The sequence below is a fragment of the Macrotis lagotis genome, chromosome 1 (genome assembly GCF_037893015.1).
Source record: "Macrotis lagotis isolate mMagLag1 chromosome 1, bilby.v1.9.chrom.fasta, whole genome shotgun sequence".
NCBI classification, from domain to species: domain Eukaryota; kingdom Metazoa; phylum Chordata; class Mammalia; order Peramelemorphia; family Peramelidae; genus Macrotis; species Macrotis lagotis.
Window position 1 is genome coordinate 201,159,585 of NC_133658.1, and position 17,892 is coordinate 201,177,476.

Genomic DNA, 17,892 nt, shown 5'->3' on the forward strand with positions numbered 1-17,892 from the left:
TATGAATCCAGGAAGAAATAATGATCAAACATATAAAATATAAAAGACCTAGAATAAAAGATTTCTTAACTTTTTTTGTATCATGGATGCCTGACGTAGTTTGCTAAAACCTATGGACTAATTCTAAGATGTTAAAAACAATCATAATTAGATAAAATTCTAATTTTTACCTAGAAGTTAATGAAAATAAAGATTTAAATGTGTATTTATATGTATATGATATATTCACGTATAACACAGTATGTATGTATGTGTATACCTCCTGTAGACCTCTACATATAAACATGTATTCATGTGTATATGTGCGTGGTTGCATATGTAACATCCCATACAAATTCATGGCACTCCTGAAATCTATATATCCTTGAACTATTTGGGCATCTGTGGATCTAAAATTAGAAACACCTAATATAGGAAAATGACTGAAAAAGAGAATCAGATTTGGCAATAAAGATTGCAAAATGTATAATCACAGCTAATCTGCATCATTAAAAGGAACTATGTTAGTAATAGTTACTCATAACAGTCAGTCTATTTATTGATTGTCTATGAAGTTCCAGGTACTGTGCTAATAGGGCCTCCCATTTTATGTGTTTTATATGGAAAGATGATATCAACAGACATTTACTAAGCACTGAGGATACACAAAGAAGCAAGACAGTTCCTGCCCTCAACGAGCTTACAGTCTAATGGGAAGACTACATCTTTACACACAGATACATATGCAAGGGTGTGCGCACACATACACACACACACACACACACAAACACACATACAGGATGAAGAGGGATTGAAAAAATTTCTTAGTTGGATAGAGTGCCAGCCCTAAAGTTAGGAGGACCTGAGTTCAAATCTGGTTTTAGACTCTTATTGACTGGGTTACTTTATCCTGTTTCCTTTAATTTCTCATCTATTAAATGAGCTGGAGAAGGAAATGGTAAACAGCTTCAGTATCTTTTTCAAGAACACCCCAAATGTAACACAAAGAATCAGATAAGATTAATTAACTAAACAACAAGAAACAGCCAGAGAAATCAATAAGCAGAGTGAGGAGGGAGAATGGTCAAGGCATGAGGGACAGCCAGAGAAAATGCCCAGTTAAGAGATGGAATGTCTTATTCATGATATATCAAGGAAGCTAGGGTCATTGTATTAAAGGATCTCTTAGCGTGAATAGAATGCATGAAGACTGGAAAGGTAGGAGGAATGAGGTTATGAAGGGCTTTGAACATCAAATAGAGGAACTTGTATTTCATCTTTGCTCTTGAAGAAACTAGGGACCACTAGAGTTTAGATATAGATAGATAGGCAGATAGATAAATTGATAGAAATATATATATATATATATATATTATATATATATTTACATTTATATAATTATTTCCATTTTAAAAATGGACATAAGTTCACAGGAAGATAGAGAAACAGTATGATGTAGAGGATTAAGTGTTGAATCTGGGCTCTAATCCTATTTCTGACAATTTCTAGCTAGTAAGGGGATGAATCACTTAATATCTCTGAGTCTCAGTTTCCTTATCTGTAAAATGAAAAGGTGGACCTTAATGTTTCTAAAGTCTCTTCTAACTCTATAGTCCTATTAGAGAGACAGACAGACATACAGATAAAAAAAGTACATAGTACATAGTACATAGATAGATAGAGATTGGATTTGATTTCCTTTGTAGGTCAGGAATTTCTTTGCAACTTATAATTAAGAGTTGCCTAGAGAACTATAGATTTAAATCACTTGCCCAGGGGTATGTTACAAAGCCAGTATTTTTAACTTGAACTCAGATTTTTCCTCTTTATTTCTATGTTCACTATTCTATATTAGGTCTCAATTTATTTACATGTGTCCATGTCTACTTTTGTGTGTATGTAGGTAAACATGTATTTAGATTCCCTTATGTATGTATGTATGTTTGTATGTGTACCAACACATACACATAAAAATGTATCTATGTAAATTTACCTTATTTAATGACTACTGTAGCCTATTCTTATTATTTTCCCAGTCTAGTATGTAATACTTTTCATTTAGAGGTGTGCCCCTTCTAGTACAAGAGTGGACTTTACTTGGCTATCAAGAAGTTCTTGTACAGAGTATTCATTGCTTTTCTTGTAAGAGAATTAAATCTATATTTATTTTATTTTTTTACAACTGCATGTCTCGCCATACTGAACTCAAAGGTTACACCCTGCATGAGTGAAATCACCATACATCTTATGGTAGTTCTCCAAGCCAAGAAATGGGATTGATCTTCATTGAAATCCTATACACCAAGATATTATTGTCATTTTCCTGGGATATGATATGACAAAACCAGACCTTGATTCAAACACAACCTGAAATCTGAAAAGAGAAATAGTTCACCCAAAGGGGATAGACAACAACCATCCTCAACCTTGCTAACTAGATTAGAAACTGGGACAATAAAACCAAAAACACAAAACACTTTACATAAATAAAACTCTTTCCATAAAACCAATTCTATATAAACTCAGAAAAAGTATAGCTTTAACCTTACAGATGTCCACTGATTTCATTCCAGAGAGAGGTTGGTATGTATGCTAATACTTAAACTCACTTGCCAATGATACTATTTATTATTAATAATAAAGAGAAATGAGAATCAAAAAAAGAATCAAACAAAAGATTAAAAAATTATTCTAATTTTATAATTATTATAGTTTCTTTAAAAGAATTTCATAGACAGGAGGTAAAATTTTCATGTATGTAAATGAAATATACAACTTTATTTTTGTTATACAGAATATACAGCATTGTAATTGTATGGCAAAAGCAGGCTTCAATATGAAACTAAATAGTAGTGGTTATAGTTTGTATCTAATGTATCACAAAATTGTTCCTATATGGACTTTAAGCCCTATAAAAAGAGTAATGTACAAAGAGTTCAGAAAGTGACTAATAGCCAATAGATTTTTTTAATGTGACCATAGGTAACTTTAGTAGTTGCAAATGTACTGTTTGAAATGGGACCATTTAATTGTTCTAAACATGAATACAAAGGATACTATTTCCTATATTTTATAAAATTATTCTGCCTTCTATAATATCTAAGCATATTGTTTCTAAAAGAATTTCTATTAAGAATAAAATTTGTTTTAATGTAGATTATTCCTTATTCTGGTGACTAGCAATTAGTCCTTTTCTGGTAAGGTTAAGGTACAAGGACTTAAGTGATTTGCAGATCAGGGGGAAGTAAGAATTAGGAGAAAGGTGTCCTCATCCCTATCTTTTATTAAAACAAAGTGGTAATTTTCTTATTCTTATATCCAGGGTTAGTACCAAGAACTTTATCTCTATATGGAGAATAAAGAGTACAGTATGAGTTGGCAATGTTAACTTACACTGATATCTAGTTTATAATTTCCAGGTCACAGATGGTGTGGGCTACTGAAGCAGGAGATGTTCTGGTCTTCTATTCTGAGTACTCCTTTTACCTGTTTCTATGTTCAGTATTTAAGACATACCCAGGTTCAATCTCCATACATTTAGTGAACACTCACTAGTATCTTAATATCTTAAAGTGAAACCAAGCTCTTTCCCCTCCATTATATAGCTGCTTACTGCATTGACTTAAGGGGCATTTGACATGGAATGCTGAACACTATTGTATTCAATAGCAGTGAAGTACTAAACTACTGTATTTTAAGCAATACATATCTATTTATGTGAAGAATTAACTGCATACCTCAAATTGAATTAGTCCTATCTTACCCCCTCATAATCTTTATATCATGTATTTTAACCAAGGGCATCATCCAGTGTTGACATGAATAGCAGAATTTTTAGAGTAATGACTAGAGAAAAATCCTCATAATAGAATATCAATTGACAAAGGAAAGAATGTCTAACAGTATCACTATGACCAGTTTTTTTTCCTCCCATGATCTACAGAGATGCTGAGGAAAATAATTTCATGCTTTGTATAAACATATTGATTAGAATTGTCTGTCCTCTGGAGGGGAGAGACAAGTATAGAACTTTATCATACAAAGTATTTTTGACCATGATTTAACAATAACCCTCATCCTCCCCCCCCCCCCCGCCATATGCTACCTGGGTTGTCGGCTAACTCAAATAAATATTTAAGCGGCTCAAGAGTTTAACCACAACAACATAAGTACAAAAATAGAATACAATATTTAGTTTAAGCTAAGTTTGTAACTTTGTGTCTTTGAATCTCTCCACAAGTAGAGATAGCAAGATCTCTTTACTGTAATCATCTAATACTCCTCCTATTCCTGGTCCTTATCTGTTTCAACATGATTTCATGGCACAGATCTACCTTCAAAATAATAAATATTTTTAGCAGCTTGTTATACCATCAGATCCAGCTGAACTGGATCTCTCCAAATGTCTAGGTTGATTCTCCACCTTCACTGTCAAAGCTTCCCTTCTTCTCCTGTGGTGAACCAGAGAGAAAGTCTTCCATTGATATAGCATTGTCAGCTGAGTAGAAACCTTAGATGAGAAAGTTTTAAGCAGTCCAAGATCTGTTCTCTATATCCTCTGACTCAGGGAAAGTTTCACTCTGGGGAAGAAGGAAAAGACCAAAGTTGTCATTGCTAATACACTGCAAACATTCAAATGCTTGAATTCAAAAACCCTAACTTCTCAGTGTGTTAGGTATTTCTAAGACAATAAATTGTAGAGAATGTATTTATAGAATAGTATTCCAGTTCTATTTTTGTGGGGTGTTGGTACAAGAACCATGATTAAGAGTGAGGTGGATTTCTAATGTTATATGAGATATTAAATTATTGCAGAAAAGCAAAGATCATAAACATCAAATTGTGCAGTTTATAGTCCTTATTTAAAAAAAAACCCAAAAAACCAAAAAACCTCACTATGTGATAACAAATAGTGATTTAAAAAACAAAGCCCAAAGGTTAGCCCAACCAATAGAAACCTCTGAGGATGTCACTTTTTTTCCCCCCCTCCTTGGTCACGGCCTTGGAGCCTATTGATACTTAAAAATGGTCTGTGTACAAATATTACTCTGCTTTATGTGGATTGACCTTATGGTTGTGGTTTTTAAATCAGTAATGACTATATTATTATTACTTGATGCATTTTTTTTCTTTTTTTCTTGAGTGCTTTGGGGTGATTGCAAGCAGAAAATGTTTGATTTGGGGGCAGCTAGGTGACACAGTGGTTAGAGCACCAGTCCTGGAATGAAAAGGACCTTAGTTCAAATCTGGCCTCATATACTTAATACTTACTTAGCTGTGTGACCTTGCCACTTAACCCCATTACCTTGCAAACTTAACCTTGCAAAAATTAACAAAAAAATTAAGAAAAAAGATGTTTGTACATAGTAGAAATTAATGAACATTTGTTGAGTTGTTACTGAAGATTCATGGACTAAAACTGACTTTGAAATTCTGTGAAAACTTTCATTCCATAAATATTTATTCAACACCTGTAGCTATGGATTTTCTGCAGTTTATTAAATTAAAACTGGCAGATGAGAGAACAAATGGAATGAAAAATAATTGTCACAAATTAGAAATGTTTTTATGGCATAAGAAGTGATGAAAGCTACAGAGACAGGAGAAACTTAGGAGGACTTAAATGAATTGCTTCAAAGTGAAGTGAGAAGAACCAGGAGACAAATTTTACAATAATGATGTTAAGACAAACAAACTGGGAAGTTATGAATTCTGATTAATAGACTTCTCCAGAGGACTAATGATGAAGCAAGCTACCTGTTTCCTGACAGAGATAAAGTACTTCTGGGACAGAATGAGATATATTTCTGTATCTAATCAGCATGAAGGCTCTATTGTTTGTTTGCTTGACTATTCTTATTAATTACAATGGTGTTTTTTTATAAGTGAGGGACTTTGGTAGAGGAAAAGAGGCTTATGAGTTTTTCCTCCACCTCTCAAAAGATTGATTATTGAAATATTTAAAATATAATGCACAAGGGGCTGCTAGGTAGTGCAGTGGATAAAGCACCAACCCTGAAGTCAGGAGTACCTGGGTTCAAATCCGGTCTCAGACACTTAATAGTTACCTAGCTGTATGGCCTTGGGCAAACCACTTAACCCCATTTGCCTTGCAAAAAAATATAATGCACAAAAGAGAAAATTTTTCCAAAGGAAAAATACATATAAGATATCTTAGAATATAGCATGTTGAATTTATTGTATGCTTTTTTTTCAATAGGTAAGTTGCATGTAACAGATTCATGGTCTAATATACAAATTTCTTTTTTCTTTCCTATTTTGCATATGGAATGCACTTTGTGTGTGTATGTCTGTGGGTGTTTAAATGCTGAATAAAATAAAAAAAGAACAAAATAAAATTAGATCAATACAACTTTCCACTGCCCCTTTCCCCCCTTCTCCTAATCTCTTACCTATTATTCATGGCTAATCAAAATAAATGTATTCAGCTTCTATGATTCTTCATTCTCTAGTTCTGACATTTTATGAATATATTACAAACAGAAGCAGCTACATTTTTTACCATTAAATATATTTATAAACCTGACTGATTTCTCCAGTTGGAAATCATTTAAGAATGTATCAACACCTCTACCTTTTTTTTTTTGAGGAATATAGTATCCAAATTAACCAATTTCAATCTCCTACTTAAGAAGTCTCTGAACACACCACACACACACACACACACACACACACACACACACACACACACATCTTAGCATTTCTGAATTTTTACAGTATTATCTAAGGAGATGCTTATATGAATTACATAAGTATTTCTACCAAATAGGAATTGGGGAAGAGGTGGAGTTCCTATTTATGATATATTCCTAAGATTGAAGGAATGGCTTTCAGGAACTAGTCATTCCAGTGGAGAAAGTCTTTTGTTTACTTTCCAGGTTACAAACAGTATTTTCCTGCTGCCACAATTGTTGCTTCACTTCCTGTGTTGCTACATAGGATTGTAGGCTTAGGTACTTGGAGATTATTGGCCTCTCTCTTCTGGCTCCTCTTCTGAAGAGTGTTTTATAGGAGGTGGTTTTGTGGTCATGAACAAAGATTACCACACTGCTTTTTTTTCCATACCCTTAATGTGGCATAGGAGAACATATATTAATAAAAGCCTGCATCTATCTAAAGCTTTTAACTTGGCAGAGCATTTTTATGCATCATTTCATTCAAGCTTCCCTACTCCCCATGAAGGTAAGTATTGTTTCCCATTTCATAGGTGCAGAAACTGAGGCTTAGAGAGATTAATGAATTGCCCAACATCACATAGCTAATAAAAACCTGCAGAGGAATTCTAACCTAGATATTCATCGTTTTAAGACATCTAGGTGACAGAAAAACCTTTGAAATGAGATCTGGCTTCAGATATAGTCTCTTATATCTAGCCTCTTTATCTAACCTCCTGGGCAAGTTACTCAATTTCTGACAGTCTCAATTTCCTTATCCTTAAAAATGGGAATAATTCTAGTAACTCCTTGCCAGGATCCTGGCAATCCTTTTGAGGATCAAGTGATATGCTTGTAAAGAGCTTAGCAGTGCCTGGTTTATAATAGATGCTTGATAAATATCTGTTCCTTCTTCCCCTTCTTCACCCAGGTTCTCTTCTATCATGTTGTGTCACTTTCTCATATCTTTTCCAGTGCTCTAGAGAGTAATAAATAGGTCTGGAATTATAAGGATTCTTTTGTTGTTCAGTAGTGACTGACCTTTGTGACCCCATTTGAGATTTTCTTGGCAAAGATACTGAAGTAGTTGCCATTTCAGCTCCATTTACAGATAAAAAAACTGAGGTAAGGGTGTTAAGTGACTTGCCGGAGGTTGTATAACTAGTTATTAAGTATCTGAGGCCAGATTTGAACTCAGGAAGATGAGTCTACCTGATTTCCAGTGCCATCCATTACCCCACCTATATGTGACCCCTCCCTTTTTTTTAAACCCAAGGAATCTTGGAAATCATTTATTTCAACTTCTTTATTTACAGATGAGGAAACAGACCCAAAGAAGTTAAGCAGCTAGCCCCCAAATTATACAGATAGTAAGGATCATAGTATCATAATTCTTGAAAGCAATCCAAAAGATATCTAATTCAATCTCCTCATTTTACAGATGTAGAAACTGAGGCACAGATAAGTTAAATGATTTTTTCCAAAGGTTACTTCAGTGCAGGAGCTAGGATTTGAACCCAGATGCTCTGACTCCCAAATCGTACTTGGAGACAGTAAATAGGTGGTAAGGAATCTTATTCCTATTCTGGGTCTAATAGACCATTTGTATCCCAGATGAATGTTTGGGGAAGTTTGATATAGTTTTAAAAAATATTAAATTTGGTTTTAGGAGTCTGGGATTCAATTCTTGGTCTTTGTATATTTTTTTTAGTTTCATGACCATGAATGATCTAATCTTTAACCCCTCTAAACCTCAGATTAAATATGTAAAACAGGGTTAAAGACCTACCTCACAGGCATTTTATAGAGAAGGTAGTTTATAAATGTTAAAACTATAAAGAAATATGAGTTACTGACATTTATTATTAAAAACTTTGTATATTGTGCCCTACACATCAACCTTCTCTTTAAACTGACATAAAACAACTTTGAAAGTGACCAAAATCCTTCCCAGCTCTAACTAAAGGTTGAAGGAAGTAGAGAAAGGCTAGTAAATACATTTAAGTGTCTCTGATTCTTTGTATAATAAATGCACAACCCTGAGCCTCCATCCTTTTCCATAAATCAGGTGACATTGTTTTCCTTTGACCAGAGGGAGGGGAAGGAGGCAATTAACTCTGAAACCACGTGTTTCTGTCATACAGGTGACAACCTTCACTGCCCAAGCAAACTTCCTGTATTTACTGCTAGTTGAAAAGTAAAGCAGGCTTTGGAAAGATTACTTAATGAAAGGAATTAGATCATTCCTTAAATCACTGTTTTGACTCTGGGGGGGGGGGGGAGTGGGGAAAGAAAGAGGCTCTCAGATTTATTTCTGTGAATTCATTGGTCATTTTCTGATCTGCACTATTCAAACCATACTCCATCTTATCTGTCCAAAAGCAAAGCAAAACTCAAATTCATATAGCTTCTGGGGGAATCCCGGTCTAGGCCTTCCAAGAAAATTTACTTTCTTGTGTACTTTTTAACACCATCCATTAAGCATTATTTTTTTAAAAAGACTTTCAATATGATTCAGTCTTTATTTTTTTTTATTTATGCTCATTCCACTAATCATAAAGATCCCAGGACTCTGTTAGACCTCACCTAATATACCTGAATAAAAGAACCTTTCCAATTTGTCTGCTCTTAACCCTTAACACCTTTCTCTCTACCACCCAGCCTTCCCCTACACATGTATGCTCATGCTTCTGCAAACTTCTAAAGACCTAGATTCTACCTTTCTCTTTAAAGTCCACCTTAAAGATATGAGAAACAATTTTTGTCCAATGAGATCCTCAAAGCTATTGAAGGATTCACTGGAAGATGTATTTCAAAAGATAATCCAAAGGCATAAATTTAAATTTTTGGTCCTCAGTAGAAATGTTGAAGTCTAATTCTGTTAAAAATATACAGTACTGAGTCTTTCTTTGTGTATGTTGGTGGCAAAGGTGGAGTAGGTATGTGCATAGCAGAGCATTACTGGGGTAAACTATTACATCAACACATAGAACTTTTAAAATTCATCCCAACTATCCAAAAGGAATCTTTACTTGCATTGATATCAAAGAATTGGAGAATGTTAGAGCTCAAAGAAACCTTAGAGATCATCTATTCTCATTGTTACCATCATTCCCTCCCATTTTCAGATGTGAAAAGACTCCAGCCCTGAGATTTAAAGTGACTTGTTTAAAGTCACAAAAATTAAAAAGCATCAAAGATAGTGTAAAATGTAGTCTTCTAGCATTAAATTTTCCTTCAGACCATACTGATTGGAAACAGCTAAATGACAGTTAAATAGATAGAGTTGGAAGAAGCCTCAGAACCCAACTATTCAAACCCGTTCATTTTACAAATGAGGAAAGGGAAGTCTGAAAATGTTAAATGATTTACCCCAAATCACCTAGCAAGTCAGTTGGCAAGGCCCAAACTAAAACCTAAGTCTCTTGACTCGAAGATCTATGCTTTTTTTTTCATGATATATAACAGCTCACACTGATGATTTTGAGACACTACCAGATATTATAACTGAGAAGGTCAGATTCCCTTCTTAGAATATTGTTGAATTTGACCCCTTGTGATAAACTAAACCCATTTAACACTAGGACTAAATTTAGCAAGTGTTTCTTTCAAAGTATCAGCTTTCATAGTTTCTAAGCTTGAGATTTTGATTTTGTTTTAAATTTAATCTACTACTGACTCTCTCTCTCTCTCTCTCTCTCTCTCTATATATATATATACATACATATATATGTATACATATGTATATATCTTTATACACACACACACACACACATATATATATATATATATATTTATACACACACATACACACATATTCAATGCAATCTTCCTTCTGAAGGCAAAGTACTTTCTTTTAAAGTCTAGATTTCTTTGAAAACTGCCAATCAGCTAAAATTTAGCATTGGAAACAATCTAGCAGTCATCTAATGCCATCTCCTTATACTCCAGTTGAGAATGAGCCTAATTTAATAATTCTGGGGGGGGAAAAAAGGAATCTTAAAAGACTTTTTTTTTACAATTACAAGTGGAGAAAACATTTAAACTCCATCTGAAAGCTAGGTCATGCATGAATTTTTTAAAAAATGTTTTCCCCAGTAATTTCTTCTCGGATATTTTGACAAGTGCTGAAAAACCAACCCAACCTATTCCCAAAAACTTCAAGTCAAGCCTAGAAGGAAACAGAGACTCATGGCCTGTCCTTTTTGTATAGGGGAGTTTAGCATAACCTTCACAGGGAGGGAAAGACCCCTGGTCTGTCCAATAAAGCCAGACTTTCTTGGTGAACACAGATATACTTAGAGTGTTCTGTTTAGGTTAATCTCTAGGCTGTTTAATGCTTCTTTTCACCTATGATCCAGGAAAGAAGTGCCACTTATGAAGCAGGAGCAGGAAGTATACCAATTTTTTTAAACTGGTCCTGTTTTTGGACAATAACCCTGGACAATTCTGTCCCATTTGGAGTCTCCTGGGACCTAGCCAGATGTTGTCCTCTCCTCCAGAACCCTAGTTTCATTTTTATCAGTCCGCTTTATTGGACTGGTTATTGCTATTTCCATATCTAACATTAATAAAACAAATTAAGTCCAATTACCTAGTTTAGGAGAAAGTCATAACGTTCCCATCCTCAATGTATCCCCACTCCCCCTTGCCAATGCATAAATTTTGGAATTGCCATTTCTGCCTTGGCCTAAGACACACCTTGGTTTTACCGTATTTCCGTGGCCTTTCCAGCTAAGTCTTGGGCCCCCTTGCTCTCTGTCTCTTTGGCCTTCTTACATGTATATAGCCACTTGATAATCCGAGCATTGCGTTCAATGACTGATGTGGAGCTTGGGACCTGTTCAGTTAGTTCTTCTTCCAGCAACCCCTCATCCCCGCTGTGATGGGAGAAGCCCCCCTCCGAGGTGGCCATGCTCACACTGCGGATCTTGAGGGATCTGTGATCCCACCCTGCTGAGAAGTTTTCCGTCCCCAGATCTTCCACCACCTCAGGTTCGAGGCCGCAGTATTTAAAGAAGGTGTCAAACTCGGAGAAGGATTTGGAGTAGCGAGAGCTTATGTCAGACTTGGAGCGGTGCAGGCCCCTTCTCTTCACATCCCTGAGCTCAACTGTGGCCACAGGTGCTTGCATGGGCATCTTGTTCTCAACGGGAGGGGGACCCCCCCTAAGGGGGATGGTTGTTGGAAGGCTGGGGGGAGCAGTGTCCTTGTTGGCCACTCTGGCCTCCTCACTCGGCAGCCTCGTCTCCTTAATTTCCGTTCTGATCTCTCTCCTTTCCAATCTGGTCTCCTCACCATGCAGTCTGGTCTCCTTGGTCTCCAGTCTGGCTTCCTTGCTCTCTAGCTGGGCCTCCTCACTTTCTATTCTAACTTCCTCCTTCACTCTGGGCATATCAGGAGACACTAACAGCTTTTCTTTTCTGGGACTCGGAGGGTTCTTCTTCCCCACGCCCCCTCTTGTGTTCTCAGTGCCTTGGCCTTTGACAAACTCACACTTCTGACGATAGATGATGAGGGAGTCTGGCCTCAGTTGCCTCTTGCCGATGCCCCTTCGGGCCACACTGAATGCTGCCCGGGGAGTGGAGCACCAGGTGTCCCCACTCTCTGAGTCCTTCCTCCCTGTTGAGTCCTTGCTGCTTTTTCTGCTTTCCACAGAGCAGGATTCACTGCTGCTCTCTGAAGTTGAACTGAGCCTGGCAGGTGCCTGCGCGGCCCCAATTACCTGCTGACTTTTGACATATTTGGCCTTATCCGCTGCTAGTCTCTCCACAGCGCTCTTCTTGGCCCGGTCTCCCCCTTCTATCTGCTTGCGCAAGTATTCTGGACCCTTGTGGAGAAGGCGGGTCGTCAGGGAGGAATCCAGGTTGGAGAGGGCGTACATTCCCAGGCTAGGAGCAAGCTCAGTTGGCATGTCAGTTTGGGGTGGCTGGCACTCAGGGCCAGGGCAGCCTCCCACATCAACGTCCAGTTCCAAAGTCCCTAGTTCATCTGTTTAGTGCCGGAGGAGGGGCAGAAACGCCAGGCTCTCTAATCACAAGAGAGTCTCGGCTGCCTCCAAACACCAACTGCACACCTTTACCGGCGGCTTGCTGCCTTTCAGGGATACCTAGCCAGTGAACAGCCCTCCTCTCCTGGCTCTCAGCAGCCAATCCTGAGTGAGTGGGACTGTCTGACAGGGAAAAGGGGAGCCAGGCCAACTGCGCTGCTGCCTCCGGGGAAGGCAAGCCCTAATTAAAGTATTTGCTTACCTTATCAACAGTCTCCTCTTCCTTGGCCACATTTGAAAAGAAAAAATAAAATTGAACCAAAAAATTAAATAGCCTCATGGAGGCTACTAAGGCCTCATCCTAGAGACTGAAATAACTAGGCAGAAGAGGAAAGATCCAGGGAAGGGGAGAGGGGAGAGAAAGGAAGAGCAGAAGGGTGTTGTACCTTCAGCTGTCTGTGAGAGGTTAATGCGAGGGAAGATTTCCTTGTCCGGAGAGCAGGGTTCTAGTCCTTCCTCTGTCAATAAGCAGCTGTGTGACCTTTGACAAGTTACTTAACCTCTCTGGATCAAAAGCTCCACCTTACTAAAAGGAAAGAGTTGGACTAGATATTCTTGTAAATTCCTCATTATCAGTCAATGAATCTGGAGCAGCTAGGTGGTGTGGTGGATAGAGCACAAGCCCTGGAGTCAGAAGGACCCGAGTTCAAATAAGATCTCAGACACTTACTACTTAACTATGTGACCTTGGGCAAGTCACTTAACCCCATTGCCTTACAAAAACAAAACAAACAAAGCACTCCTTGAGTCCATAGATAAGGGGTACTGATAAGAATGCAGACTGGGTTCCAAGAGTCCTGAGTTCTACTCACCTGTCTCCCAATAGTTGAAAAAAAGTGAACATTTCTCTATCTCTTCTATACCTAAGTTTCCAATTTAGTTACAGTGTCTTTTGTTTGCCTCAATTTCCTCAAGTAAAAAAATGAGCATGGTATTAGCATTTGCCTCCCAGGATTATTGTGAGGATTAAATGAGATACTATTTTTAAGTACCAAGTAAGGTATTTGTATGTCATTGTTAATAGCTTCTTGTTCCTTTTACACTTCCTCATCAGGAATCAAGAACTCTGAATTCTAGTCCTTGGGAAACTAACTAATAGTTTGATTTGAGAAAGTCATAGTGTTTTAGACTTGGAAGAGACTTTAGAGATAATATATTTCATTTTGATTCAGTTTATAGGTAAGCAAGGTGAGATCTAGGGAGGTTAAGTTACTTTTCCCATGTCACATAACTACTGACAGAGACCCTAGAAATATTTAGGTGGCAGGGCTTTCAATTAAGGTACTTTTTGCTCTACAAATCATTTAGCCATTTGATATTTCAATGTTCTCATTTAGCAAATCTACACATAACTATTGAGAGAGTGAAATAAAATAATTTATATAATACAATTTTTAAAGGGATAAAACTCTATACAAATGCTATCATTATTATTGTGATGGTCGGTCCCAGAAAGGAAAAAAAATTTTGTTCATGAAAGTACAGAAGGGGTAAGAATGTAGATAATCACAAAATGAAACATACACAAAAGGCATTGGCAAAATTCCATTCTTTCCTAAGGTTGCACAAATGACTGCAAAACTATGTCAGGCATCTGAAGGTCCAAGTTATTTCTTACTTTTCTGAAAATGCCAGGAACATCCTGACCTTTGAATGGACCCAAATGAGTAGTTTTTTTCCCCTAAGGAGACTAAAACAGTAGGCAGGGCAACAGGATTAGAAGGCACATCTAGGTAGCCCAAATTATTCTTTTCTTTTCCTTTATCTCAATTCCAAGAAAAAAAATATTGTGAAACCAATAATCATTCAGCATTCTAAAAATGGGGGTGTGGACATAATAGGTCATCCATGTACAAAAGATGATGTTTGTTTTTCATTCTAAGAGAATGAGTAATTCTCATATTCATACAATTTTAGTGGGAACTCTTGGACCTCTTCTAATTCAGCTCTCTCATTTTGTAGATACTGAGGCTTGGAGAGTCTGGGATTTTAAATCAGAATAATTGTGTTTGAATTCTATGCCTTCCATCTTTTAACCATTACGAACTTGAATGAGGCTCAGAGAATTAGATTTTGTGGAGATCACATAGACTAACTGCTTTCTGAAATACAAAACTCAAATGAATCCACAACAAATCATCAGGTGAACTGGTTCAGCCATTCTAGACAAAATGTGTAACTAAGGCCCAAAAGTCATTTAACTATTCTTACCTTTTGATCCATTGATACAGCTGACATTTGTCTGCATTCTACAATCATAGTGATACACAAGCTGACTAGTCATACCCATGTCAAGTTTTATTTTTATTTTTTTTCCTCAAAGTCAAAGCCTTACATGTAGGTTTTATTTGAAAAATAGTTTAGAAAATTCAAGAGAATTTCCCCAATGAACAATTAGTAGGCAGACATTTGAATTGCTTCTTACTATATATTGGCCCTCAGATTTATTAAAACAAGTAAATGAGTCCGACCCTTGTGAATGTGTCTTTGAAATGTTTTCCTATTTTCTCCATTAGAGGTCTGTCTTGTGACTGACTCATCATGTCCCTGGAGCAACACTAGATTTTCAAAGTATTTGTTAAAAGAATTCAGATTAGTTATTTATCTTCTCTTGGCCTCAGTTTCCTCATTATAAAATGTTGTGTCTGAATTCGATCATCTCTAGAGTCTCATCTGATTCTAAAATCTTGATATCCTAATTGTTACATGTTTTTGGAAGAATAGTTGAATGAATTGTCAAGAGATTTGCCCAAGGTCATATAGGTGACTATTGATGATGTTTGTCCTTTGTTTAAGAAGACATGACAAGAGAGAGATGATGCCATGACAAGCAAGTGAATTGCATCTGATTTGGAGGGGGAGGGGGGCGATGCTGTGCTAAATCTCAACTTCATATTTTTCCTCTGGAGTCATCTGGGTCCAATGGACAGATAGGAATCAAGATGACTGGAGATGACTCTGAATGTGAGGCTATCATGCTTAAGTGACTTGCCCAAGGTCACAGAGCTAGAAAGTGTCAAGTGTCTGAGACCGGATTTAAAATCAGGTTGTCCTGACTACAGAACTGGTACTCTATCAACTGTGCCACTTAACTGCCCCTATTGGTGATAAAAGCAGAACTATCTCTCAGGACTCATTATTTCCATTAACTTTTGTTGTACAATATGTAATATATATTCTGAATTGAATATTATATAATGTTATAGATATATAAAATGTAAATAATATGACATTAAATATAACATATAACAAATATAAAACATATTATCTATCATCAGTCTATCTATAATATCATTCTATACCCCACATCCATCACATCTATATAATTAGGATGGTTCATCATCAGTCCTCTGGAATCATTGGTGATCACTGTATTGATCATAGCTCAAATAGTTTTCAAAATTGATTTCTTTGACAATTGCTATATATGATAAAAATTAATATTATACAATTGCAATAATAGCCTATTATTAAATTTGTGATCCAGGCTTTTCCTTTTATTTGTTAAAATCCAGATCATTCAAGCTCTGAAGAATATTTCTGTTTAAACTATAAACAGGATCCAGTCTGACTAAGCCTTCACCAGGAGGAGGAACCCCTTGATCTTGGTCACTTCTGTTAGAGTTCAGGGCAACCCATCTCATGAAGGAAAAAAGAATCTATAGAGGTCTGACTGGAGATGGCTTCCCCTTGTCTAGATGTCTTGAGACTGCTGAACCTCCCTATCTAGCCAGGTTCTTATCAGGAAAAACTAAAGACAGTTAAACCACCTTCTCATTAAATGTCCACCAATCAAAGTTGATTTTCACTTGTCAGGAGAGTTCCCTTCCAAAAGTTGTTTAGGGTATTTCAAGGTCTCCCTTGGTGTTACTCCCTTTGGTTACTAAGAGAAATCACTGACTATTAATTTATTGATTGCCAGATAACTTAATTAATAAATAGATTATTAATTATCCAGAAACCGTCATTTAAGGTTTTCATTAATCTCATTATTACTCCTCTGGTTCTGCTCTTTTTTTTCTTTTCTTTATCAGAATATCAGTCCACCAATTGTTCATTTTTATGATATTGATATTTTAATATAAATCTGATTCTGCTCACTTCTTTCTGAATCACTTCATTTAAGTCTTTCTAGATCTCTTCAAAATAATGTATTTCCTCACTTCTTTGGCAAAATAGACCTCCATCATATTCATATAACACAACATATTCAAAAGATGAGTAACCCTTTGGTTAAAAAAAAAACCAAAATAACTTTCTTATGTAATTCCATATAGCCTATTCTAAATGCTTTCCAAATTTTTTTCCCAGCCCCATGACCTTTGATAATAGGTTATTAAGCCTTTTTTACAACCTTCAATATCCTAGTATGACCCAGGTACTGGCAATTTCATTTTAATGTTTAATTAGCCTTTTGGAAGAGTCCTGGAGGCCTGGTCAGAGCAAGGTATAAATGGAACTTAGGCGCAAGCACTCTTGATCTTTTAGCAAACAGAGCCCCTAATAATATTGTAGCTCACCTTCCTTTAGCAGTTAGTGTTACAAAATGCATTAACCATAATAACTCTATGATAATTGTCCCCATTTTACAAGTGAGAAAACTGAAGCAGAGGGAAATTTATTGTTTTACCTACATTTGGATAATTTCCAAAATGTTTGACCTGAAATTCAACCCATCTGCATTGATCTTTTCGATGCCCGTGACCTACTGTGACCCAGCCTTCAGAGAATTTGGCAGTTGACAAGTGCAACAGACTACCAGGGGGACAATATGTTGAGAAAAAAATGACCTCATTATTCCCTCTTTAAAATTGAAAGGTTGTAAAATGCAATGTGAGAATTTTAAGAGAGAAAAATAGGTGAGTAAGAATATGAACAATAATTTACTTCACATTAGGTTATTATGTGGTTTTTATTTATTTGTTTATTTAGTCCTCCTTTGGTCTTTTTTTTTCCCCTTGTGGACCAATGGTTCTTAATTAAAAATAAAAACAAGAACGAAAAGCAAGTTCTCCTTCCCTGTGCTATAACAACAAAATGCAATCCTGAATCTTGCATGAAGTTCAGTGTTCTGTAATGAAAATTAAACTGCATTTGAAGTCCTACTTTTTTATTTACTAGATGTGTAATCATGGATGAGCCATTTAACCCTTTTGGACTTTTTTCTTCCCTTTTCTATAAATTGAGTGT

At 36.3% G+C, this 17,892-nt stretch overlaps 1 protein-coding gene across 1 annotated transcript; it reads right to left on the minus strand.

The window, feature by feature from the left end:
- Positions 1–2,695: 2,695 nt before the first annotated feature.
- Positions 2,696–12,764, minus strand: FAM110C (family with sequence similarity 110 member C). Its single transcript, XM_074209562.1, has 2 exons — positions 11,355–12,764; positions 2,696–4,559 (listed from the first exon to the last, which is right to left on the minus strand). Exon 1 carries the CDS (start codon positions 12,565–12,567, stop codon positions 11,362–11,364), a length of 1,206 nt encoding a protein of 401 aa, XP_074065663.1. The 5' UTR covers positions 12,568–12,764; the 3' UTR covers positions 2,696–4,559; positions 11,355–11,361.
- Between the last annotated feature and the right edge of the window lie 5,128 nt (positions 12,765–17,892).

Bases quoted from the DNA above. Each gene is read 5' to 3' on its own strand.
- FAM110C (XM_074209562.1), bottom strand. From the start codon at position 12,567: ATGCCAACTGAGCTTGCTCCTAGCCTGGGAATGTACGCCCTCTCCAAC.